We start from the raw sequence: 26824 nt of genomic DNA on the forward strand, positions 1-26824 counted from the left end.
ACAATAAACGGTGGAAAATTCTGAAAGAGACGGGAATACCAGACCACCTCACCTGCCTCTTGAGAAACCTGTATGCACGTCAAAAGCAAAAGTTAGAACTGGACATGGAACAAGAGACTGGTTCCCAATAGGAAAAGGAGTACGTCAAGGCTGTATATTGTCACCCTGCTTATTTAACTTCTATGCAGAGTACATCATGAGAAATGCTGGGCTGGAAGAAGCACAAGCTGGAATCAAGATTGCCAGGAGAAATATAAATAACCTCAGATATGCAACTGACACCACCCTTATGGCAGAAAGTGGATAAGAACTAAAGAGCCTCTTGATGAAAGTTAAAGAGGAGAGTGAAAAATTGGCTTAAACTCAACATTCAGAAAAGTAAGATCATGACATCACTTTATGGCCAATAGATGGGGAAACAGTGGAAACAGTGACTGATTTTATTTTTCTTGTCTCCAAAATCACTGTGGACAGTAATTGCAACCATGGAATTAAAAGATGCTTGCTCCTTGGAAGGAAAGTTATGACCAACCTCATTTCAGTTCAGGTCAGTCGCTCAGTCGTGTCCGACTCTTTGCGACCCCATGAATCGCAGCACACCAGGCCTCCCTGTCCATCACCAACTCCTGGAGTTCACTCAGACTCACGTCCATAGAGTCAGTGATGCCATCCAGCCATCTTATCCTCTGTCGTCCCCTTCTCCTCCTGCCCCCAATCCTTAGTTTAAAATGCATGTAGAATTTAAATACATGATAATGATAGAACCAAAGACAGGCGGGGAGTAAATGAAGTTAACATTTTCTGTGGTTCTTGCATTGTTGGGGAAATTATAACTGTTAATTACCTTTCCTATGTTAAGGATGCACATTACCTTTAAATAACAATAAAATAAAATTATTAGTATACTAACAATTTAATAATAAAGAGAAATGAGTAAAATAATAAATATAATTAATAACAAGAAGGCACCATAGAAGAAAATAAAGAACATAGAAAACATAGGACAAATTAAAAACACATAGTAAAATGATTGCTAGAATCCCAAATATATCAATAATTATATTAAATATGAACAGACAATTCTATTTTAAAGATGAAGATTGTCATAGTACTGCATTTCCAAAACTGTGGACTGAGGTGCCATGGGGGCTTTTATAAATTCACAAGGGGCCTATGGAATATTTTAAATGTTCAGTGGAAACACGGCAATATTTGATATCTCTCACGTATTTTGCAAACTGCTAGCTCAGAGTAGCTCCCAGTTATGTTAGATTGCAGGAAGTTCTATTGGATGATGTCAAATCTTTGCAAAGCTGGGTTTTCAGCAATGACTGTGATAAAGAAAAAGTACCAAGTGAAAGTTAATCTGGAATCAGAAATTAAATGATGGTTTGCAATCTGATTTCAAGGTTTGCAAAGCTGAGCAGCATTTGACATTCTGTTATTAAGAATTATGGGGGGCACAAGACTTACTGAGCTGTTTGGGCCTAGTTATTTAGTAAATAAACTGTTAAGTATTTTTCCTTTGGCTAGAAATGACATGAAAAAATTACTAAGACTCTAAGAGCGCTGTGAACTTATTAAGTTTGGGGACTCTATCATAATTAAAAATAAAAACTATAGAATAGCATTGACACATGTATATTACCATATGTAAAATAGATGACTAGTGCAAGTTTGATGTATGAAGCAGGGCACACAAAGTTCGATGTTTGGTGCTCTGGGACAACCCAGAGGAGAGGGTAGGGAGGGAGGTAGGAGGGGGTTCATGTTAGGGGGATTCATGTGCACCCGTGGGTGACTCATATCAATATATGGCAAAAACCAGCACAATATTGTAAATAAATTATCCTCCAATTAAAATAAGTAAGTTAATTAAAAAAACAAACAAAAAAAAACTATAGGGAATTCCCTGGTAGTCCAATGGTTAGGACTATGTGCTTTCGCTGCCTGGGCCCATGTTCAACTCCTGGTCGAGGAACTAAGATCCCACAAGGCATGCCAAGCAGCCTGCCTAAATAAATAAAAAATGAATAAAAGTAAAAATGAAAACTATTTGTTCCATATAAAACAAAAATAATACACATGTTCAGAGACAGAATGAAAGAGAAAGTTGCTCAATCGTATCCTACTCTTTGCAACCCTATGGACTATACAGTGCATGGAATTCTTCAGGTCAGAATAGTAGAATGGGTAGCTTTTCCCTTCTCCAGAGGATCTTCCCAATCCTGGAATCTAACCCAGGTCTTCCACATTGCAAGAGAATTCTTTACCAGCTGAGCCACAAGAGAAGCCCCAGAGACAGAATGAATGAATATAAAAAGATGGAAAAGTATGTTATGCAAAAATGAACCAAAAGAAAGCTGATTTGACAAATGTGGCATTATGACAATCTTCATCTTTGAATTATCATTCTGTGTTTATATTTAAAACAGTGATAGGAACTTCCCTGGAGGTCCAGTGGTTAAGACCTGACCTTCCAATGCATAGGTGTGAGTTTGATTCTTGGTTGGCAAGCTAATATTCCACAAGCCACATGGCCAAAAAACCGAAACATAAAACAGAAGCAGTTCAGTTCAATTCAATCGCTCAGTCGTGTCCAACTCTTTGTGACCCAATGGACTGTAGCATTCCAGGCTTCCCTGTCTATCAACAACTCCTGGAGGTTGCTTAAACTCATGTCCATAGAGTTGGTGATACCATCCAACCATCTCATCCTCTGTCGTACCCTTCTCCTCCTGCCTTCAATCTTTCCCAGCATCAGGGTCTTTTCCAAGGAGTCAGTTCTTCACATCAGATGGCCAAAGTATTAGAGCTTCAGCTTCAGCATCAGTCCTTCCAGTGAATATTCAGGACTGATTTCCTTTAGGATGGACTGGTTTAATCTCCTTGCAGTCCAAGGGACTCTCAAGACTCTTCTCCAACACCAGAGTTCAAAAGCATCAATTCTCTGGCGCCCAGCTTCCTTTATAATTCAACTCTCACATCCACATATGACTACTGGGAAAACCGTAGCTTTGAGTAGACAGACCTTTGTTGGCAAAGTGATGTTTTGGCTTTTTAATATGCTGTCTAGGTTGATCATAGCTTTCCTTCCAAGGAGCAAGCATCTTTTAATTTCATGGCTGCACTCACCATCTGCAGTGATTTTGGAGCCCCCCAAAATAAAGTCTGTCACTGCTTCCACTGTTTCCCCATCTATTACCCATTAAGTGATGGGACCAGATGCCATGGTCTTTATTCTGAATGTTGAGTTTTAAGCCAATTTTTTTACTCTCCTTTTTCAATTTCATCAAGAGGCTCTTCAGTTTTTCTTCACTTTCTGCCATAAGGGTGGTGTCATCTGTGTATCTTAGGTTATTGATATTTCTCCTGGAATCTTGATTCCAGCGTATGCTTCATCCAGCCCAGCATTTCGCATTATGTACTCTACATAGTAGTTATATAAGCAGGGTTACCAATATACAGCCTTAATGTACTCCTTTCCCAATTTGGAACAAATCTGTTGTTCCACATCCAGTTCTAACTGTTGCTTCTTGACCTGCATATAGGTTTCTCAAGAGGCAGGTAAGATGGTCTGGGATTCCCATCTCTTGAAGAATTTTCCACAGCTTTTTTTTTTTTTTTTTTTTTTGTGATCTATGCAGTCAAAGGCTTTGGCATAATTAATAAAGCAGAAGTAGATGTTTTTTTCTGGTATTCTTATGGCTTTTTTTTTTTTTTTGATGATTCAATGGATCCATTGAAAACAGAAGTGATGTTGTAAAAAATTCCATAAAGATTTTAATAATGGTCCACATTAGAAAAACAAAACAAAAAAAATATAGATATGTTGTTGTTCGGTCACCAAGTTGTATCTTACTCTTTGCAACCCCATAGACTGCAGCATGCCAGACCTCCCTGTCCCTCACCATCTCCCTCAGTTTACTGAGGGTTAAATCTGTAAACTTGTTTTTTGTTTGTTATTTGCCTTACAAGTAAAGTATAGAAAATATAATTTGAGGCAAGATTCATTACTAGAGATAAGGAGATATATATTGTAATAATAAAAGAGTCTATTTACTAGGAAATATAATTTTAAAATATATAAATAGTACATCACTATACATATATAAAAACATTAAAATATGTATAGTAAAAAAAAAAGAGCAGAGTTAGAAAAATAAGAAAAAATGTACAATAGATGGAACATTATCTGGTACAATAAGCAGACACCCACAAATCAGTAAGTATCCAGATGATTTAAACAAATATGATTTTGCCTCACTGATACACCTATAGCACTGCACCCATTATCGCAGACACACAGTTTTTACAAATATATACACATACAATTGTCTCATTTGATCATATACTAAACCATAAAACAAACTCAATTAACCTCAAAGTTGGTAATAAATATATATCTAAAGACATTTCCTCAAATGTGTATAAATTCTGCAAAACTATTCTAAGTAAACCGTGGGTCAATGAAGAAACAATGGTCATTATCAAATGTTTAAATTGAAAAAAAAAACCACATTATAACTCATGGAATACTGTCAAACTGTTAAAAACACTGCTTTCTTTGTTTAGAAACTATGAACAGCTGAAAATTTTAAAAAGTCTGAGTAATTATCTCAGAGTGTTAGTATCTCTAACACTCTGGCTCAGTGTTAAAGAATCTTCCTGCCAATGCAGGAGATGCTGAGTCCTTGGGTTGGGAAGATCCCCTGGCATAGGAAATGGCAACCTATTCTAGTATTCTTTGTGGAAGATTCCATGGACAAAGGAGCCTGAGGGACTACATTGCGTGGTGTCGCAAGAGTTGGATGTTACTGAGTGACAGAGCGCATGCACACAGACACACGCACACATGCCTGAGGTTTTAAGGTATAGTAACTGAGTCCAATATTTAAAATATGCATTAAAATATTGCTTCATATTTGTTGAGTTTTGTCTACAAACTAAGTGCTGAAATTTCTTTGTGCCGAATCATTGACTTGGCAACAGACTTTCAACAGTGGTTACTGCTACACCTATGAAACACACTGGAGAGAAAAAAAGATAAAGTATACTAGAAGTTTCTCCACTAACTTTGATGTCACTGTGGTCTTTCTCTCCAGGTCAATGCAAAGCCCCAGTGGAGCCCCATGCTTACAGAACTGATGGACAAAGATGAGTTTCCTGTTGGAACAACTTTGAAGTATAAATGCAGCCTTGGTGATTATGGAAGTGTTCTCTATCACCTGCCTACAAAACTCTATCTGGCCAAGCCCTGAAAACAACTGTACATGTAACAACTGAATACAGGGATTTCCTTTATCTCTATCTGGATTGAGAACTCCTCTGTATCAGTCAGTAATCCTTAAGATCTGATCAATTGTTCAAATTTTGAAACGAAGACACAAGTCTTGGTAACTTTGCCTAAAGTATAATAGATGTGAGATTTATTTTTGTAGATTGTATCTTCCTACTGCTTTGAGTCCCTATCATGCTCATTACAAATTCATTTCACAGGAAATGACCATCAGAAGGCATGACTGAGGGAAAATTTGCTAGGGGATGTCCCATTTATACAACTGAAACTAACTAATGAATGACTCAGGAAAGGAAGGAAAAGTGTAGGTGGGGAGAGAATCCCAAACTTCAAGTCTTTCGATTTATATTGGTTGAATTACAGAGTCAGCATTTTAGTAATAAAGTTTACATTTTTTTTTTTTTTTGACAGGCGAACAATATGAGGATGAGACAGATCTGGAGGTGAGGTCTTTTTGAAAACGATGGGTGGAAGGTACCTGATTCTGAGGCAGTCTTGTGAGTTTCCTCAAGGTAGCAAATCTGTGGAACTACAAATGCCCTTCCGTAATCTATGGCCAGGTTGAGGTCTTATGTATTATTAGAAGTTCAGAGTATTTTACACCCAAGTTCCCATGTTCTGCTTCTTTCCCATAGGTAAATCATGTGGATCTTTTCTAGAGCCCATAAAGGGAAAAATGAAGATCAACAAAGTCACTTGGTTTGGATCAACTTTTAATTATTTTTGTAATAAAGGGTGAGTTGGCAGTAGCATTGTTTTGGATAACAGTTCTAGAATTGTAACAGTAGCCTCTAAATAATAGTCTCAGAGTCAAACTACTTATTCACTCAAAATATAACTTTAAGGTTTCTAAGTAGAGGTGGTGACTTGAACCCAGGCATTTAACTACCCTTGGCAATGACTAAACAAATATTTGAAAAAAATAGGAAAAACCTGTATCCAAGATAGAAATTAGAGGGGTGAGGATAGTCTTTTCATACTGAATTAAGGTACCTAAAGCAAAGTGAAACATTCACTAGATGAGATTGACCAGCATTCTAAAAAATATAAATGAAACAAACATACCTACATTCTTAAAACAATAAGGCTTAGAAATGTTGGAATCAGGAAAAAGTAGGAAAGACCTCTTTATTTGGGATGATGGAGCAGATGTGATGGATGGGCTAATCTTAATTGTTCTGGCACCCCTACAGAAGTGTACACTATGCAAGTATCATGCAGCGGACATACTCTTGGCTTATTGCTGCAGGAGACAACCAATTAAGGAAAAAGAAGGAGGACCTTATATCTTAAGTTCTGATCTGCTTTTATTACTTATTGCTTACTTACAATACATACAAAATAATATAACTGAAACATAAAAATAGTAATAAAATGAAATGAATTTCAGTGCATATGCCACCAGCCTTAAAAACATCACTAGTCCCTTTGATTACTAAGTACTTGAGTACTATGGAGAAAAGGAAAGATATACCCGATTGAATGCAGAGTTCCAAAGAATAGCAGGAAGAGATAAGAAAGTCGGCCTCAGTGATCAATGCAAACAGATGGAGGAAAATAATAAAATGGGAAAGACTAGAGATCTCTTCAAGAAAATTAGAGATACAAAGGGAACATTTCACACAAAAATGGGCTCAATAAAGGACAGAAATGGTATGGACCTAACAGAAGCAAAAGATATTAAGAAGAGGTGGCAAGAATATACAGAACTATACAAAAAAGATCTGAATGACCCAGATAAGCATGATGATGTGATCACTCACCTACACCCAGACATTCTGGAATGCAAAGTCAAGTGGACCTTATGAAGCATCACTACGAACAAAACAAGTGGAGGTGATGGAATTCCAGTTGAGCTATTTCAAATCCTAAAAGATGATGCTGTGAAAGTGCTGCATGAAATACACCAGCAAATTTGGAAAACTCAACAGAGGCCACAGGACTAGAAAAGGTCCGTTTTCATTCCAATCCCAAATAAAGGCAATGCCAAAGAATGCTCAAACTACCACACAATTGCACTCATCTCACATGCTAGTAAAGTAATGCTCAAAATTCTCCAAGCCAGGCTTCAACAATACGTGAACCATGAACTTCCAGATGCTCAAGCTTGATTTAGAAAAGACAGAAGAACCAGAGATCAAATTGCCAACATCCATTTGATCATGGAAAAAGGAAGAGAGTTCCAGAAAAACATCTACTTTGGCTTTATTGACTACATCAAAACCTTTGACTGTGTGGATCACAACAAACTGTGGAAAATTCTGAAAGAGATGGGAATACCAGAACACCTTACCTGCCTTCTGAGAAGTTTGTATGCAGGTCAAGAAGCAACATTTAGAACTGGACATGGAACAATGGACTGCTTCCAAATCAGGAAAGAAGTACATCAAGGCTGTATACTGTCACCCTGCTTCTTTAACTTCTATGCAGAGTACATTATGTGGAATCCTGCATTGGATGAAACACAAGATTGAAGCACAATCCCACAAGATTGCTGGGAGAAATATCAATAACCTCAGATATGCAGATGACACCACCCTTATGGCAGAAAATGAAGACAACTAAAGAACCTCTTGATGAAAGTGAAAGAAAAGATCTTTTTTTAAATTTTATTTTATTTTATTTTTTAACTTTACAATATTGTATTGGTTTTGCCATATATCAACATGAATCTGCCACAGGTATATACATGTTCCCCATCCTGAACCCTCCTCCCTCCTCCCTCCCCATACCATCCCTCTGGGTCTTCCCAGTGCACCAGCCCCAAGCATCCAGTACAGTTCAGTTCATTGTTTCAGTCGTGTCCGACTCTGCAACCCCATGGACTGAAGCACACTAGGCTTCCCTGTCTGTCACCAACTCCTGTAGTTTACTTAAACTCATGGCTATTGAGTTGGTGATGCCATCCAACCACCTCATCCTCTGTTGTCTTCTTCTCCTCCCGCCCTCAATCTTTCCCAGAATCAGGGTCTTTTCAGATGAGTCAGTTCTTCTCATCAGGTGGCCAAAGTATTGGAATTTCAGTTTCAGCATCAGTCCTTCCAATGAATATTCAGGACTAATTTCCTTTAGGATGGACTGACTGGATCTCCTTGCAGTCCAAGGGACTCTCAAGAGTCTTCTCCAACACACAGTTCAAAAGTATCAATTTCTTCAGTGCTCAGCTTTCTTTATAGTCCAACTCTCACATCCATATGTGACCACTGGAAAAACCAAAGCGTTGACTAGACAGACTTTTGTTGGCAAAGTAATGTCTCTGCTTTTTAGTAAGCTGTCTAGGTTGATCATAGCTTTTCTTCCAAGGGGCAAGTGTCTTAATTTCATGGCTGCAGTCACCATCTGCAGTGGTTTTGGAGCCCCCCAAAATAAAGTCTTTCACTGTTTCCATTGTTTTCCCATCTATCTGCCACAATGTGATGGGACCAGATGCCACGATCTTACTTCTCTGAATATTGAGTTTTAAGCCAAATTTTCACTCTCCTCTTTCACTTTCATCAGGAGGCACTTTAGTTCTTATTCGCTTTCTGCCATAAGGGTGTTGTCATCTGCGTAGCTAAGGTTATTGATATTTCTTCCAGCAGTCTTGGTTCCAGCTTGTGCTTCCTGCAGCCCAGTGTTTCTCATGATGTACTCTTCATATAAGTTAAATAAGCATTTTGACAATATACAGCCTTGATGTACTCCTTTTGCAACTGGAACCAGTCTATAGTTACATATTCAGTTCTGACTTTTGCCTCCTGACCTGTATACAGATTCCTCAAGAGGCAGGTCAGTTACTCTGATATTCCCATCTCTTTAAGAATTTTCCACAATTTGTTGTGATCCATACAGTCAAAGGCTTTGGTATAGTCAATAAAGCCAGAGTAGGAGTTTTTCTGGAACTCATTTGGTTTTTTAATGATCCACCGGATGTTGGCAATTTGATCTCTGGTTTCACTGCCTTTTTTAAATCTAGCTTAAACATCTGAAATTTAACAGTTCATGTAATGTTGAAGCCTGGCTTGGAGAATTTTGAGCATTACTTTACTATCGTGTGAGATGAGTGCAATTGTGTGATAGTCTGAGCATTCTTTGGCATTGCTTTTCTTTGGGGTTGGAATGAAAACTTACCTTTTCCAGTCCTGAGCCCACTGTTGAGTTTTCCAAATTTGCTGTATTGTGTGCAGCACTTTCACAGCATCATTTGAAATAGCTCAACTGGAATTCCATCACCTCCACTAGCTTTGTTCATAGGGATGCTTCCTAAGGCCCACTTGACTTCCCATCCAGGATGTCTGGCTCTAGGTAAGGATCACACCATCATGATCATCTGGGTTGTGAAGATCAAAGTTGGCTTAAAACTCAGCATTCCAAAAAGTAAAATGTTGGCATCTGGTCCCATCACTTCATGGCAAATAGATGGGAAAGCAATGGAAACAGTGACAGATATTTTATTTTCTTGGGCTCCAAAATCATTGCAGATGGTGACTGCAGCCATGAAATTAAAAGATGGTTGCTACTTGGAAGAAAAGCTATGAGCAACCTAGGCAGCATATTAAAAATCAGAGACATTACTTTTCCAACAAAACCCTATGGTTTTTCCAGTAGTCATGTGTGTATGTGAGAGTTGAAGTATAAAGAAAGCTGAGCACTGAAGAATTGGTGTTTTTGAACTGTGGTGTTGGAGAAGACTGTTGAGGTCCATTGGACTGCAAAGAGATCCAGTCAGTCCATTCTAAAGGAAATCTGTCCTGCATATTCATTGGAAGGACTGATGCTGAAGCTGAAACTCCAATACTAGGCCACCTGATGTGAAGAACTGACTCCTTGGAAAAGACCCTGATGCTGTTAAAGATTGAAGGTGGGAGGAGAAGGGGACAACAGAAAATGAAATGGTTGGATGGCATTACTGACTAGATGGATGTGAGTTTGAGTAAACTCTGGGAGTTGGTGATGGACAGGGAAGCCTAGCATGATGCAGCCCATGGGGATGGACAGTGTCAGACATGACTGAGCGACTGAACTGACCTGAACATATACCTTTAATGCTGTGTGCTCTTTTCTATTTTCTTTCCTTCACTCTTCAAAACTTCTCCAAAAGTAACCACCATCATGAATTTTGTCTATCCCTTACATTTGTTTTCTATTTCTCTCATATGTAGTCCTAACCATTATATTTTTTATTATACATATTTTGAACTTTATATAAATGACATGATTTTGTATGTACTTTTATGCATCTTGCTTTTGATTTAATGATTTTTTTCTGACATTCATTCAGGTGATTGTGGTTAACTCATTTTCATTTAGATTGGTACTCTCTTTTACACATACAATACAATTTATTTCTTTGTTCTTTTTATTAAATATTTGGATTATTTCTAGTTTGTTTTGCTTTGCTTTGTTTTGTTTTTATAAGCATCTTTGATATAAACTTTCTTATACAGGTTTCCTAGTGCAAATGGGCAAAAGCTTCTATAAAACAGTGGTTTTCAAACATTTTATCATGATCAACAACTAAAAATATATTTCTATGGTATACAAACACACATAGAGACACACGTATACCATATCACATACACATTTATATAAATTCAAAGTGTCACACAACTATTCAACATTAAACTAGAAATTTTAGCCAGGACAGTTAGTGGAGAGAAATAAATAAAAGGCATCTATATTGGAAAGGAGAATTAAAGCAATCTCTGAAATTAAGATAGTCTTTTGGCCTCTGTGGGAGAGGGAGGAGGGGGGGTGATTTGGGAGAATGGCATTAAAACATGTATAATATCATATAAGAAACAAATTGTCAGTCCATGTTCGATGCAGGATACAGGAAGCTTGGGGCTGGTGCACTGGGATGACCCAGAGGGATGGTATGGGGAGGGAGGTGGGAGGGGGTTCAGGATTGGGAACACATGTACATCCGAGGCCGATGCATGTTGATGAATGGCAAAACCAGTACAATATTGTAAAGTAAAAAATAAAAAAAAAAAAATAAAAAAAAAAAAAAAAAAAAATAAATAAAACTAAGGGAAAAAAAAAAAAAAGACAGTCTGTGTTTGGAGGCCCGATCAAGATGGTGGAGTAGAAAATTTCTAAGCATACCTTTTCTTGCTTGCTGCTGCTGCTGCTAGGTCGCTTCAGTCGTGTCTGACTCTGTGCAACCCCATAGACGGCAGCCCACCAGGCTCCCCCGTCCCTGGGATTCTCCAGGCAAGAACACTGGAGTGGGTTGCCATTTCCTTCTCCAATGCATGAAAGTGAAAAGTGAAAGGGAAGTCGCTCAGTCATGTCCGACTTTTAGTGACCCATACCAAGGCTACAAATATATATAGAATAATTATCTCTGAAAACTAATGGAACAGATTGTCAACAACTAAGTGTGTGTGTGTATATATATATATATATATATATATATATATATATATATATACATATACACATGGTCACATTGAGATGCAGAGGAGGAGAAGAGATGTGATCTCATCAGAACCCACATCCCCAGTACAGTGACCCACAGCCAGAAGAAAATCACAACCATAGGGTTCCCCTCTGAGGAGTGAGGTGCCCAAGCCTCATGTTGAGCTCTGCAGCCTATGGCATCTGCACCAGAAAGAAAATTACCATGGTGTCTGGCTTTGAAAGACAGCAGGCTTATGTTTGGGGAGATCCAGAGGGCAGTGGGAGACTCTTCTCTTAAAGGGTTCACTTGCTCTGAGTCCCACACAGACAGAGCAGCAGTTTAAAAATGCCTGGATTTTATAAGAAGGTGATTTACTGTCTAGTTTTAGGGCACTAGGGGATGTACCAGGGGTTCATGTACCAGGGGATGAAAGTGCTGGTAGGTGCCATTTTTCTCTCTCCTTCCATATAGCTGGCCCAGTGCTGGTAGGTGCCTTTCTGTCACTCTCCATAAACATAAGTAACACTGTGTGCCCTATCCCAACATTCCATTAAGAATCTGCTCTACCCAACCCTCCAGCTTCAATCAGTTTCTCTAAAGATGCTCCCACCCCATCCTACCCATTGCATGTCTCTGGTCAGGACAAGTGACCCTCCAAAGTGATTCACATTCTGGGGCCTAGCCCCTCCCATCAGCAAGCCTACAGTAATTGCAACTAGGCCTCCCAGACACCTGGACTGGGGATCAGTCCTTCCCACCAGTGTGTTTGTAGAAGTCATGACCTAAACACAACAGAAGGATGCGGGTAACCCATCCAGGGGATAGCAGCCTGGCTCTGCTGACCAGGAGGGATTATGTCACTGGGCTCTACAGGACACCATCTACATAAGGCCACTCTTTTAAGATTGGCACATGTAGCCAATGTCCCTAATATATAAAAACAAATGCAGAGAGGTAGGCAAAATAGGAAACAAGGGAATACCTTTCAAGTGAAAGAGTAAGACAAAAGCCCAGAAAAAGAACTATACAAAATGGAGATAAGCATTTAGCAGATAAAGAGTTCAAAATAATAGTCATAAAAATGCTCATCAAATTCAGGGGAAGAATGGATGAACATAGTGAGAATTTCAATAAAGAGACAGAAAATACAAACAAGAAATATCAGAACTGAATAATACAATAACTGAAATGAAAAATTAATGAGAGGGACTCAATTACAGAATAGAAAATTCAGAACAAATCAGTGATCTGAAAGACAAAATAGTGGAAATAGACCCAAATTTGTAAAAGGGAATCATGTGATATGAAGGTATCATGTAGCGTTTCAAAGCATAAGCAGACTAGTATTTTTAATAATATTAAATACTTATTGCATTTTATGTACCACAATAAATTTCATATTGATAAAATAAATAAATGTTATTATATATGACTCTAGATAAAATTAAATAAAAAGGAATAAATGTGTCAAATTTAAGAATATTCCAAGTCAGTGGGTTGATCTCAAGCAAAGGCAGAATCAATGAGAGATTAATAGAATTGAGACATATATTACTACTAAAAACAAATGAAATGGAAATGAAAAAAAATATATGGAAAGACCTTATAAACAAAACATGAACATCTAAATACAGAAATGATCAAAAGATACAAAGTGGCAATTAACAAAAGAAAAAGGTATAAATTGTCAATAGGTGTGGAAGGGTCTAGCCTTGCTATTAATAGAATACAAATGAAAATAACAATAGTATCCTATTTGACATACTTGAGAAATTTGTATGCAGGTCAGGAAGCAACAGTTAGAACTGGACATGGAACAACAGACTGGTTCCAAATAGGAAAAGGAGTACGTCAAGGCTGTATATTGTCACCCTGTTTATTTAACTTATATGCAGAGTACATCATGAGAAACGCTGGACTGGAAGAAACACAAGCTGGAATCAAGATTGCCGGGAGAAATATCAGTCACCTCAGATATGCAGATGACACCACCCTTATGGCAGAAAGTGAAGAGGAACTAAAAAGCCTCTTGATGAAGGTGAAAGTGGAGACTGAAAAAGTTGGCTTAAAACTCAACATTCAGAAAATGAAGATCATGGCATCCGGTCCCACCACTTCATGGGAAATAGATGGGGAAACAGTGGAAACAGTGTCAGACTTTATTTTTCTGGGCTCCAAAATCACTGCAGATGGTGACTGCAGCCATGAAATTAAAAGACTCTTACTCCTTGGAAGGAAAGTTATGTCCAACCTAGATAGCATATTCAAAAGCAGAGACATTACTTTGCCAACAAAAGTTTGTCTAAGCAAGGCTATGGTTTTTCCTGTGGTCATGTATGGATGTGAGAGTTGGACTGTGAAGAAGGCTGAGCACCGAAGAATTGATGCTTTTGAACTGTGGTGTTGGAGAAGACTCTTGAGAGTCCCTTGGACTGCAAGGAGATCCAACCAGTCCATTCTGAAGGAGATCAGTCCTGGGATTTCTTTGGAAGGAATGATGCTAAAGCTGAAACTCCAGTACTTTGGCCACCTCATGCGAAGAGTTGAGTCATTGGAAAAGACTCTGATGCTGGAAGGGATTGGGGGCAGGAGGAGAAGGGGACGACAGAGGATGAGATGGCTGGATAGCATCACTGAGTTGATGGACATGACTCTGAGTGAACTCCAGGAGTTGGTGATGAACAGGGAGGCCTGGCGTGCTGTGATTCATGGGGTCACAAAGAGTCGGACACGACTGAATGACTGATGTGATGTGATCTGAATACAAAAGTATTTATTCAGAGCCCACAAATACTAAGAATAGCAATAAACAAAAGAGGAAAAATCCTTATGTACAGCTGCTATTGATGAAGTTCAGTGTAATGGGTATTGACATAACTTCTAATAACAGTACTGTTGTTATTGTTTAGTTGCCCAGTCATGTCCACCTCTTTGTGACCCCATAGACTGCAGCATGCGAGGCCTCCCTGTCCTTCACCGTCTTCGGGGTTTGCCTAAGTTCATGTTTATAGCATCAGTGATGCCATCCAGCCATCTAATCCTCTAATGCCCTCTTCTGCCCTTGATCTTTTCCATGATCAGGGACTTTTCCAATGAATCATCTGTTTGCATCAAATGACCAAAACCCTGGAACTTCAGCTTCAACATCAGTCCTTCCAATGAATATTCAGCGTTGATCTCCCTTAACATTGACTGGTTTGATCTCCTTAGTAAGAGTATAAATTGATACAAATTTATACCATTTAGCACAATTTAAGCAATATATTTTTGCCAAGAAGTTAAACTTATCAGAAGAGTCTGTGTGTGCTGTGCTTAGTCGCTCAGTCGTGTCTGACTCTTGCAATCCCATAGACTGTAGCCTGCCAGGCTCCTCTGTCCATGGGTTCTCCAGGCAGGAATACTGGAGTGAGTTGCCATTTCCTTCTCTAGGGCATCTTCCCAACCCAGGAATCAAACCTCGGTCTCCTGTATTGCAGGCTGATTCTTTACCAACTGAGCTACAAGGGAAGCCCTTTGAAGAGTCTAAAAGAATCTAAAGGTTTGGAAAGGTTGGGAAATAACCTAATATTCACAATAGGGGATTGTTTGAGTAAATTGTGGTCCATTTTAGGTGACAGAATGGGCTTCCCTGGTGGCTCAGAGATTAAAGCGTCTGCCTGCAATGTGAGAGACCTGGGTTCAATCCCTGGGTCGGGAAGATGCCCTGGAGAAGGAAAAGGCAACCCACTCCAGTATTCTTGCCTGGAGGATCCCATGGGTGGAGGAGCCTGGTAGGCTGCAGTCCATGGGGTCGCAAAGAGTTGGACATGACTGAGCGACTTCACTTTAAGTGATGGAATATTATTCTGCAATAAAATATTGGGGATTGATCATAGTATATTTGCTAGAGCTTGCAGGAAGGATTCCAATGAGCAATTCACATATTTTCACCACCAAATATCTGGACCAACTGAGGAATCAGACAGATGAAGCTCAAATTATATCTTTATTGCTGAAAGGGATTGGTAGAGAATATAACTTTAGGTCAGGGATCAATGAACTAATTTTTAAAATCCTGCAATTAAATGTACTTTCCTGTTCTTGGGCACAGATGAATAACAGTCAGCTTCCCCCACCCACCCCCACTCACCACAGGGGTAGGAGAAGCACTTTAGTATATGGCTGGGAATGAACCAGAATGCATCCTCTCTGCAGGCATGAAGAGTGAGAGTGTGGTGCAAGATGAAGAAGTTTGAAATTAATTGCCCTTATCCTTCTCCCAAACTCACCAGTCTGAGAATTCATGATGGGCAGGTAGAGATAAAGACAGAACCCAGGAGTATCAGTCTCAATGAGGCCCCAAAAGGAAATCTGAGGAGCAAATGTAGGTGTGCTACCCAGCAAAATTGTATATAATGAAAACAGTTTTAGGATAGAGGTTATATTTTAAAAAGGCGAGACTCCAAATTCAGGACTAAGGCAACTCCAAACCAAAGCAAGGAGAGAAAATTGCTTGTTATTTCAGAGAAGAAGGAGGAGAAAGACAAGTGAGGGATGGAATAAAATCACTGATGGCATTCACTTCCCAGGGTAACACTTTCTAAAACTCACCCAAAATGCAACAAAAATTCTTTGCACAAGTGGATTTGGGGGAGAAACCCACAAAGTCCTGGGTTTTGCTGCTAGATGAAATGTAGTACAGAACCCAAAGCCAGCAGGGATAGACACAGCAGAGTGGAAGCAGAAAGAAGTGTGGGAAAATAAGCCCTAAGACACACAGACATCATGCGGGTGAAGGAGGACTCTCATACGGCTGTGAAATATAGGTCCCAGTCCAGTTTAACCACAACCACCTGACAGCTAACATTCATGTTACATATGTATTTCTTCACATAAGAGACTGAAAGAACTTCCTCTAAGTTCTGGACCCAAAGCACAGTGCACAGACCAGCAAGGTCAGCATCCCCTGGAAGCTTGTTAGAAATGCAAAATCTGCATACCCACTGAATCAGAATCACATTTTCACAAGATCCCCTGGTGATTTCCATGCAAATGAGAATTTTGAGAAGCTCTTCTCTAAACCATTAACTATGCTGAAAGAGAGATTTTAGGTAATTTTTTGTCATTACTGGAATTTTCTGTGTCTTTCACTTTTTTCTACAATGACTGATTATTAACTTTTATAGACGGTTTTTAAAGACCTGTTACTGAACTTCTAGTTCCAGCTTCGCTTTTCCCTGCTTCTCTCTCTGCATATGAATAAATACCCTGGAAACTGTTCAACATACAACCATAAGATAACCACAAAAGGTAGAAAGAAAGTGGGCTGGTTAGGGGCCCCAGACCTTAAAGAATGATCCTGTGGTGAGTTCCCTGGATTTTCCTTTTATCTCAAAAGATAAGTGCTATAGAAGACTGTAAGCCAGAATAGTCAACAAGCAGAGAGAAACAGAAGGCTACTCTCCCATTAAAGGACTGGAGGAGGGGAAGCTCAGCAGGGATGTAGTGAAGAAACCCATCCTTAGAGATAGCATTGGCCCAGTCTGCCTAGCACAATAGGGAGCAATCAGGGAGGGGGGAAGCCTGTCCTTCCCACATCCCACCCATCAGAAACAGCACATCTCAGTCCACCAGCAGCCATGTCAATAACAGAACCTGGGTGACTGACATATCTCATGCCCTACAATGGCCAACAGCAGTGAGTTTATTCTCTGCTTCCAATAGCACCAGAAGAACTTGGTTGGTGAGACCTAGACTTCAAGATAGCAGCAGGAAGACTCCTCCACTCACATCAGACATTCCAGAAGGCCCAGGGTGCCAGCCTTCTACACTGTAGCAGAAAACAGACCAGAATCAGTATCTCTTGACCCTACACCCATGGTAGTGTACCACTAATCCAGCAGCAGCAGATGAACCAGTCTCAGGGTCTCTTGATCCTCCACACGGTGGGAAAAAGCGCCCAGACTCAAGTCTCCTAGTCTTCCGCATACTAAGATGTTCCAGTCATGTCTGACTCTGTGCAACCCTATAGACTGTAAACTGCCAGGCTCCTCTGTCCATGGGATTCTCCAGACAAGAATACTGGAGTGGGTTGCCATGCCCTCCTCCAGGGAAACTTCCTGACCCAGGGATAGAGCCCGAGTCTCTTATGTGTCCTACATTGGTGAGTGTGTTCTTTATCACTAATGCCACCTGGGAAGCCCTAGTATTCTACCCAGCAGCAAAAAGCAGCCTCATTAGATGCTTCCCTCCCTTGGTGGCACCAACTCTGGTGAAGTGGGAAGCCCACCCTTAGAAAGTAGCCAGAGAGCAGGCCAGAGAATTTACTCTCTATCTCAAGGTTTGAATATCCCCCATTCCACACCTAGCAACAGCAGGCAGCCCAGGGAAGCAGTTTTATTCTTACAGGCAGCATCAACAGAGATACACTGAAGATTTAAGTGGGAGCCAGAAAAATAAAGCAGATCAGAATACCATTGAGAGACTTAGAAAACTAAAGCTAAACTGGAACTAAATCTCATAAAATTAGTCCAGAATCTACACACTAACCTAAAGAAGATGGTTGCCTGATAAAATAGGTTTAAATAAGATCGAGAATCTTATAATATTCAACATGTTTAGGATACAGTAGAAAACTGTCACATCAAGAACCAGGAAGCTCACAACTTGATAGATAAAAGATATCGACTGATGCCAATACCAAGATGAATTAGATGTTGGAACTATTATATATACTTTAAAGCAGCCATCACAAAATTATTTAAACAAGTTATTATAAACCCTCTTGAAAAGAAATCTTTGAAGCAACCAGAGAGAAAGGACACCTTATCTCTAGGGGAACTCCAGTTGGAATGAGAGTGATGGCATTTTCTTATCTGAAAATGTGAATATAAGAGGGATTTGGCACAACCTATTTCAGCTACTGAAATAAAAGAACTTATCAAATATGAATTCTATGTCTATAAAAAATGTCCATTGCATGCCTGAAAACTGCTATTTCTGCCTCTATCTCCCATGGCTTTGCCTCTCTATATATATTAACCCCATCTTCCTTCTGTGCCCAGATTTACCTCTTCTTCCTGAGGACACCAGTCCTTGTGGATGGGGACCTACCTAACCAAAGCCTTAACATATTACATCTGTGAAGACCTTATTTCCAAGTAAAGTCACATTCTGAGGTTTCAGGTGGATACAAATTTGGAGGCACACTGTAAAACCCAGTACAGACACAAATATATATTTCACTGAACAGAATATACACTTGGAAAGCAAGCACATGAAAAGATATTTGACTTCATTAGCCATTAGGAAAGTGCAGATTAAAACAACAGTGGGACAGCATTGCACATCTATCTGCATGAGTACTATAAAAACAGTAAAAATACCAAATGCTAGCATGGATGTGGAGGAAACAGATGACTTATACATTGTTGATAGGAATTTAAATGGGAAATTCACTCTGGAAAACATAAATGAGCTATCATGAAAAGCTATCATGAAAAGAAAATGGAAGAAACTTACATGTATTTTCCTAAATGAAAGCAACTGATCTAGAAAGGCTAGCTACTGTATGGTTCTGTTTATATGACATTCTGGAAAAGGCAAAACTATGGAGTAATAATATGGTTTTCAGAGACTGAGAGTAGGGACGGATGAATCAGCTGAGCTCAGAAGTTTTTCGAGCAGTGAAACTAGTCCGTGTGATACTACACTGGTGAGCGCGTGTCACTCTACACTTATCCAAACCCATGGGATGCATAGCAACCTCTGAGTGAGAATGATGTATCAGTGTAGGAATGCACAGCTCTGGGGGAGTGAGTGAGAGTCGCTCAGTCGTGTCTGACTCTTTGTGATCCATGGACTATAGCAACCTCTGAGTGATAATGATGTATCAGTGTAGAAATGCATAGCTCTGAGGGAGTAAGTGAGAGTCGCTCAGTCGTGTCTGACTCTTTGTGACCCCATGGACTATTCAGTCCATGGAATTTTCCAGGCCAGAATACTGGAATGATAGCCATTCCCTTCTGCAGTGGATATTCCCAACCCAGAGATCAAACCCCGGTCTCTCACATTACAGGAAGTTTTTTGTTTTTTTGTTTTTACCAGCTGAGCCATCAAGGAAGCTTGCACAACTCTAGTGGAGATGCTGAAAATGTGGGAGGATATGCATATGTCAAGGCAGGGAGTCTATTGTAAATCCCTGTACCTTCTGGTCAGTCTTCCTTCAACTGCTCTTAAAAATAGTCTACTAAAAATTGCATAGATATAAATGCACATGCAAGCATGTGCATTCACGCACACAAATTAATACAAATAAAACAATAAATACAAATAAAATTAATGGATCATATCTATGTCAATATCCTGGTTTTAACATAATACCATAGTTTTGCAAGATGTTACCAATGGGAAAAAATGAGTAGAGGGTGCCTGGGCTCTCTCTGTATTATTTCCTACAACTACATATGAATCTATGATTATCTCAAAAAGTTTTTCTTTAAGTTACTATGAAGTTGCTAAAGAGAAGTTCTTCTTATCAAAGATTTCAATGTCCTAATCTAAATAATTCACAAATATTTTTTTTTCTTATTTTTTTGCTAACTCATCTATCTGGTTCATGTATGCATAGATTCAGGACATTCTTAAAAAATAAAAAATTATCATTCTGAAAAAAAAATAGAAAATAAAAAAGGAAGTGACACAAATATTGAAAGGTCTCTCTGTTCTACTCTTGGCTCTATGTAGAAGATTATCAAATATCTAGACACATTTACTAACAGACTGCTTGTGGCTTCTGGCATTGAATTTGTCATGACTTTTCCTGAACCGTGGCTTAGCTGATATGACCCTACAACTCCCTCTTCCCCAGGTGACCCAAGAAGGTAGGATGGATGTAAAGGCTACAGACTGTTGAAATGGATATAAAAATTCTGGATTCCTCTTTTAAAAAGAAGCGTGAGTTTTACCTCTCTTTCTTTCTCAACATCATGAAAGGGAAGAAATCTGGCTATTATTTACTCAATTGTTTAATGTATTTTTGGGAGACAAATTTAGTACATGAAAACATTCTCTAAGGGTCCCCATAACCAACGAAAACAAGGTTACATTTTGATTCATTCTGTGTTCATTATGCAACACTAAACAATAGTAGTAAAAGGAGAACTGTGGACTCAAGTTAGAACTTCACCATTTTTATCCCCAATGTCATGATTAGAAAATAAAAAGAGCACTTTGAGAAATAATCTCTGTGAAGTCAAAAGCCAGAAGTGTCTCCGTGGTTTCTGTCTCTATGGCAAACAGATAGAAGGAAGGGCACATGCCAGTCCAGGTTCAATGCACGATACTGGATGCTTGGGGCTAGTGCACTGGGACGACCCAGAGGGATGGTATGGGAAGGGAGGAGGGAGGAGGGTTCAGGATGGGGAGCACATGTATACCTGTGATGGATTCATTTTGATATTTGGCAAAACTAATACAATTATGTAAAGTTTAAAAATAAAATAAAATTAAAAAAAAATAAAAAAGAAGGAAGGGCACACATAGTGGGAGGACTGCAGCCTTCCTTTCCTCCATTTGTTGTCTATTTGTGTTTCTGCGAATTTGCGGTGCAATTTAGAATATGTTCATTTCTGAAGATGTTCCGAAAGGCATTAAGAAACCGCAAAACAATCCTGAAGGCATTAATAAAGACAACACAATCACTACTTCAACGTAACAGTGCTTCAGGTTTTTCCAAGAACTTCCACAGCTGTCACTCTTTTCATTTGATCTCTATTTGATCTATTTTGTTGTTTGAAAAAATTTTGTGCCATAGTCTCTTATATATTCATAAGACAATATTCTAAGCTACACCAAAGAAACACTTGACTGTTATTTGACACTATTTCTCTTAACCTTTAGTAATATCCAATCTTATTCTCCACCAATTTTCATGAACAATGCAGCCCAACAGTCCATGAGTACACAGAATTTCAGTTGAAACAGAAATAAATGTCATCAGTTTTTCTAAATTGTATGGCAAGCTTTGAACACCTTTTGGCATACTAATTGAGAATTTTTGCCTGTAACGTTTATGATATGAAATAAGTGCTCAACTAATTTTATCTTCTTTGGATTTCCTTTGATTCTAATTTGATGAATCATTTATCTTAGATGTATATAAAAATGTGCCTTAACCTAATAAAGAAGAGATATCTAATTTAGAAGATCTGAAGAAGAAAATTTGTTGTTCAGTCGCTCAGTCATGTCTGACTCTCTGTGACCCCATGGACTGCAGCATGCCAGGCTTCCCTGTCCTTCATCATCTCCTGGAGCTGACTCAAATTCATGTCCATCGAGTCAGTGATGCCATCCAACAATGTCGTTCTCTGTTGCCCCCCTTCTTCTCCTGTCATCAATCTTTCCCAGCGTCAGGGTCTTTTCTAATGAGTAGGCTCTTCGCATCAGGTGGCCAAAGTATGGAAAGAGTCATCTCCTAGCTAGGTTGATAAGAAGTCCAGGGTTCCTGAGGAGAAGAAAGGAGTCCAGAGCCCTCAAGAAGGAGAAAGAGGTCTGGGGCTCTCAAGGAGAAAAGGACAAATGTTCTTTTCTACACTGTTTTGTCTTAGTCAATATAACAATGTATCTTGCTTGAGGACATGTTTCTCCTTAACAAGAACTTTCTGACTAAACTTGTCATGTTAAAATGTATATTATGGAAGTGGGTCTGGTAAGATCTTTCTATTTTTCATTCTAATCTTGTTAATTTAAAATGTATGTTGTGGAAGTGGGTCTGAAAAAAGTATATAAGGCCTTGATAAGACTAGCTGGGGGCATTCTCGGTCCCCCTTCTGATATCCATGTCAGAAGCTTTCTCTTTCCCTTTTCTTACTTTAATAAAACTCTGCTACACAAAAGCTCTTGAGTGATCAAGGCTGGTCCCTGGTCCTGAAGCCACATCTTCTTTGGAGATCATGAATCCAACATTGTTCACCTATCAGTATTGGGGCTTCAGCTTCAGCATCAATTCTTCCAATGGATAATCAGGGTTGATTTCCTTTAGGTTTGACTGGTTGGATCTCCTTGCAGTCCAAAGGACTTGCAAGAGTCTTCTCCAACACCACAGTTCAAAATCATCAGTTCTTCAGTGTTCAGTATTCTTTATGGTCCAGCTCTCACATCTATGCATGACTACTGGAAAAACCATAGCTTTGACTATACGGACTTTTGTCAGCAAAGTAATGTCTCTGCTTTTTAATACACTTTCTATGTTAATGTCCAAATAAAGGCATAACATTTGGGAAAGTGATAGTACTTTGATAAATGGAAATTGTCTTTCTGAATTTTCCAAGATTGTAGTTTAAGCAGGATTAAGTGTTTATTTACAATACAGTATTCATTATTCTTTGTCTCTAGATACCGAGTAGAGTCAATCCTCTGCTGCACTCATCATCTCTGGCAACTCTGTCACCTGGGATAATGACCCACAGATTTGTGAGAGTGAGTTAAATATTCTTGTCCGTTACTTTACCAAGAGATTCTCAATTTTTCCCTGAAGTTATAAAAAATCTTAATTGATTTTTGCATCCTGTCAATCAGATAGCTGAATATAGTTATAATGGTCTCAGAAATACATGTGAGGTTCTGGCAACTGTTTTTCAAAGTACTTCTTTATTCTGGGTTGAGAGTTTCTGAACCTAGGGACTTAAATGCATAAAAGCCTTCAAATTTCATTTTCATGTCTATTAATTTGAAATTATGTTGGTTCTGCCAATCCCAGTATAATAACCATTCTGCATAGACAATTAGTAAAAAAAATTTTTTTGAGTCTTTCTAAAACACTCGATTTATTTATAAAATTAAAAATTTTTTTTTTTTTTGGTCACACCACACAGCCTGCAGGGTTATTGAACCAACCACGCCACCTGCAGTGGAAGCTTGGAGTCTTTTTTTTTTTTTTTTACACTTGTTCCCCATCCTGAACCCCTCTCCCACCTCTCTCCCCATACCATCCCTCTGGGTCGTCTCAGTGCACCAGCCCCAAGCATCCAGTATAATGCAACGAACCTGGACTGGTGATTTGTTTCATATATGATATTATACATGTTTCAATGCCATTCTCCCAAATCATCCCACCCTCTCCCTCTCCCACAGAGTCCAAAAGACTGTTCTATACATCTGTGTCTCTTTTGCTGTCTCACATAAATTTTTAAACTGATACTCTCCAAGGCTGATGAAGCTATGGAGTAATTTGCTTTCATGTACCAAATGTTTAACACACTTTCTTGAAAGTCATAATGTAATATAAGCTTCAAAAATGAGCTTGTATTTTGATCTGCTACATAGAATTTATGTTGTTGTTCAGTCGCTAAGCTGTGTCTGACTCTTTGTGACCACATGGACTGCACACTAGGCTTCCCTCTCCTTCACTGTCTTCCAGAGTTTGTTAAAATTCATGTCCATTTAGTTGGTGATGCTATCTATATAACCATGTTCTTCTCTTATAGACTCTTTGCAACCCTTTTAGACTGTAGTCTGCCAAGCTACTCTGTCCATGGGATTTTTCAGGCAAGAATATTGGAGTGTGTTACCATTTCCTCCTTCAAGGGATCTTCCTGACTTAGGGATTGAACCCATGTCCCCTGTGTCTCCTGCATTGCGAATGGATTCTTTACCCTTTGAGCCATCAGGGGCCCTAGAATTTATACTTAAGAAATAAAGCGGATTGTAAATTTTTATTGCAGTATACATTATAATGGCAAGCACGTTAAACTAATCTAAATGCATTTCACGGTTCAAATTATGGTTTGGAAATAACTACTGGAAGGAAAAAGACTTATTAAAAATGACTACAGAGAGTTCCCTAAGAAACATAAAATATCCATGCATAATTAGAAGAAATACCTCCATACATTGGAATTATATTCAGTCATAACAGAATATCATGAAGAAACAGTAATATAACGATGACTATTATATAAAAGTAGTATATCTAGACCTATTTTTATATTTTCATCTCTATAATTCTGTAACTTTTTCTATATTCAACCCTGGCAAATGGCTTTAAGCCTCCTTGATGAAGGGTAGCAAGGAAACAACGGTATACGTTTTGGCTGTGTAGCATATGCTTCCTCAAGAAGAGCTAGTCAGTCTCCCATTTATTGAAGCTGCTCTAGGTCTCCACACTGGTCTCAAGTCTTAGAAATGGTTGACAAATAACTACCGCTTTCTTTTGTACTGATTCAATCAGACTTCTGTTCACTAGATCTAGATCTTCTCTAAAGCTCCAGTACTTTGGCCACCTGATGCAAAGAGCTGACACATTGGAAAAGACCCTGATGCTGGGAAAGATTGAGGCCAGGAGGAGAAAAGGTGGTTGGATGGCATCACTTCCTTAATGGACATAAGTTTGAGCAAACTTCAGGAAATAGTAAAGGACAGGGAAGCCTGGTGTCCATGGGGTACCAAAAGTCAGACAGGACTTATTGACTGAACAACACCATCTTCTCTGCTCATACAAATCAAATAATACTTTAGACCACTATACATCTGCTTCAGTTTTAGAGATTCCATGATCAACTAGCCAATGCAAAGATCTTTGCAGGAAAATCATTCTGATTTCTCTTTCAATTGTCTCTGGTAGCTAAGTGCTACTATGTGATCTCTGTGATCCTGAAGTCCTTTCATCTCCATTGGATTCAGAGAACCTCATTTAGTAGCTACCATTCCCACTGTCATTCCTGTCCTACAGAGAATAGCCAGCACAGAGTTCCTCAAGAATGCTGAAACTTCTACATAAATGTGTTTCCCAAAGCCTTGGATAAAAGGTCTCACTTTCAACCTATGCGCACCATGGAGACAGGGAGTAGATAAACAGGTCTCCATGGGGTTGCAAAGAGTCGGGCATGACTGAGCAACTAAGCACACACATGCAAATGATAAATTCACTCTTGTGTTCCTAAGTCCCCATGCCACAGGGTGTCTTCCTCTGTGGTACAATGATAGTGTCCTGGTATTTCCGTTTCATTCTGTTAAGCCACATTCAAGCTAACATATTGAATTCGGAATCTCAATTCTTTTGGTGTATTTTGTTCTGCTCACAAGTCATAAGTGTTATTTCCCTTACTCTCCCTGGTCCTACCAAGGCTCAAATCTGGTTAAAGGACTAGAAACAGTGCAAAGAGGTAGGGGTATGTTCTGAGGAGAATTAGCAGTCCTTGCAATTTGGGTTGCCAGAGTTAGCAAATAAAATTACAAGATGCCCAGTTAAATTTGAATTCAGAGAAGCAACAGATATTTCTATAGTATAAATATGTGCAATGCAATATTTGGCATATACTTCTATACTTAGAAAATTTTCATTATTTTTTCTGAAATTCAGATTTAACTGAGCATTCTGATTCCATAGCAATACTTCTTCAGGAAATAGAAAGCGTGTCTCCTCAGACCAAGGAGGAATGGCTGCTCCTTCTAGTAAAGGAGGCTCAGTAGAATTTCCAGGTTCAAGGTGTTCAGTTTAATTAGAACTTTTCCGTATATCTCCATCTCAATTTTCAGTCAATCCTTCTTCTAATCAATGGCCAAACTTTAGTGTAAGAAACTCTGTGAATTTGTGAATTCAATTTGTATTGCAATTCACTCCCAGTATTATGTAGTGTATTTGGTTTTCAAAAATCTTGGTCCTGTGGCTACAGGATACAAGTGTTTCTTTTAGGGTAGATATAGAAGCTTTCCTATCTAAACCTTGAGCAATAATTGAAAGCTTTATAACTCACCATTTTCTTTCTCTTAAGTTCTCTGATGCACTTAGAAGCAAGCAGCAATCCCATTATATGCCTTCCCTCAAATGTTATAGGACAGCAGCCACTTGGTCATCCCAAATCTTAATTCTGTTGATTGTAGGTGTCAGTGGGTGTTGACTGAGGTGATTTTCCCCTACATTCCATAAACTACATGTGTGCCTTTTTCTTGGGCAGCTTTAATTCCTTTAAATCTAATTGTATCAAAGAACCAATCCCAGACTCCACTGTTACTCTGGGATAAATTTTGGTTCAAATATGAAAGCAGAACTATTATTCTTATTATGCAACAAGAGATTTATTGTGGAATTAAACTTTATCCAGTTTCCTGAGGAGTTGGTCTAAAAAGATCAGAGGAGTCACTAACCAGCTGTCTTGGAGTTG

General features: G+C 38.9%; 1 protein-coding gene across 1 annotated transcript in view; it reads left to right on the top strand.

Annotated features, from left to right (window-relative positions):
• The window catches only part of CR1L (complement C3b/C4b receptor 1 like), a 67325-nt gene that overhangs the window by 6374 nt on the left and 34127 nt on the right, over positions 1-26824 (top strand). The window contains 4 exon segments of the mRNA XM_070384790.1: positions 5106-5215; positions 5217-5275; positions 5711-5742; positions 23069-23141. Of these exon segments, the coding sequence (XP_070240891.1) occupies positions 5106-5215; positions 5217-5275; positions 5711-5742; positions 23069-23141 (274 nt within the window).

The sequence above is a fragment of the Bos mutus genome, chromosome 16 (genome assembly GCF_027580195.1).
Source record: "Bos mutus isolate GX-2022 chromosome 16, NWIPB_WYAK_1.1, whole genome shotgun sequence".
In the NCBI taxonomy this organism is placed as follows: domain Eukaryota; kingdom Metazoa; phylum Chordata; class Mammalia; order Artiodactyla; family Bovidae; genus Bos; species Bos mutus.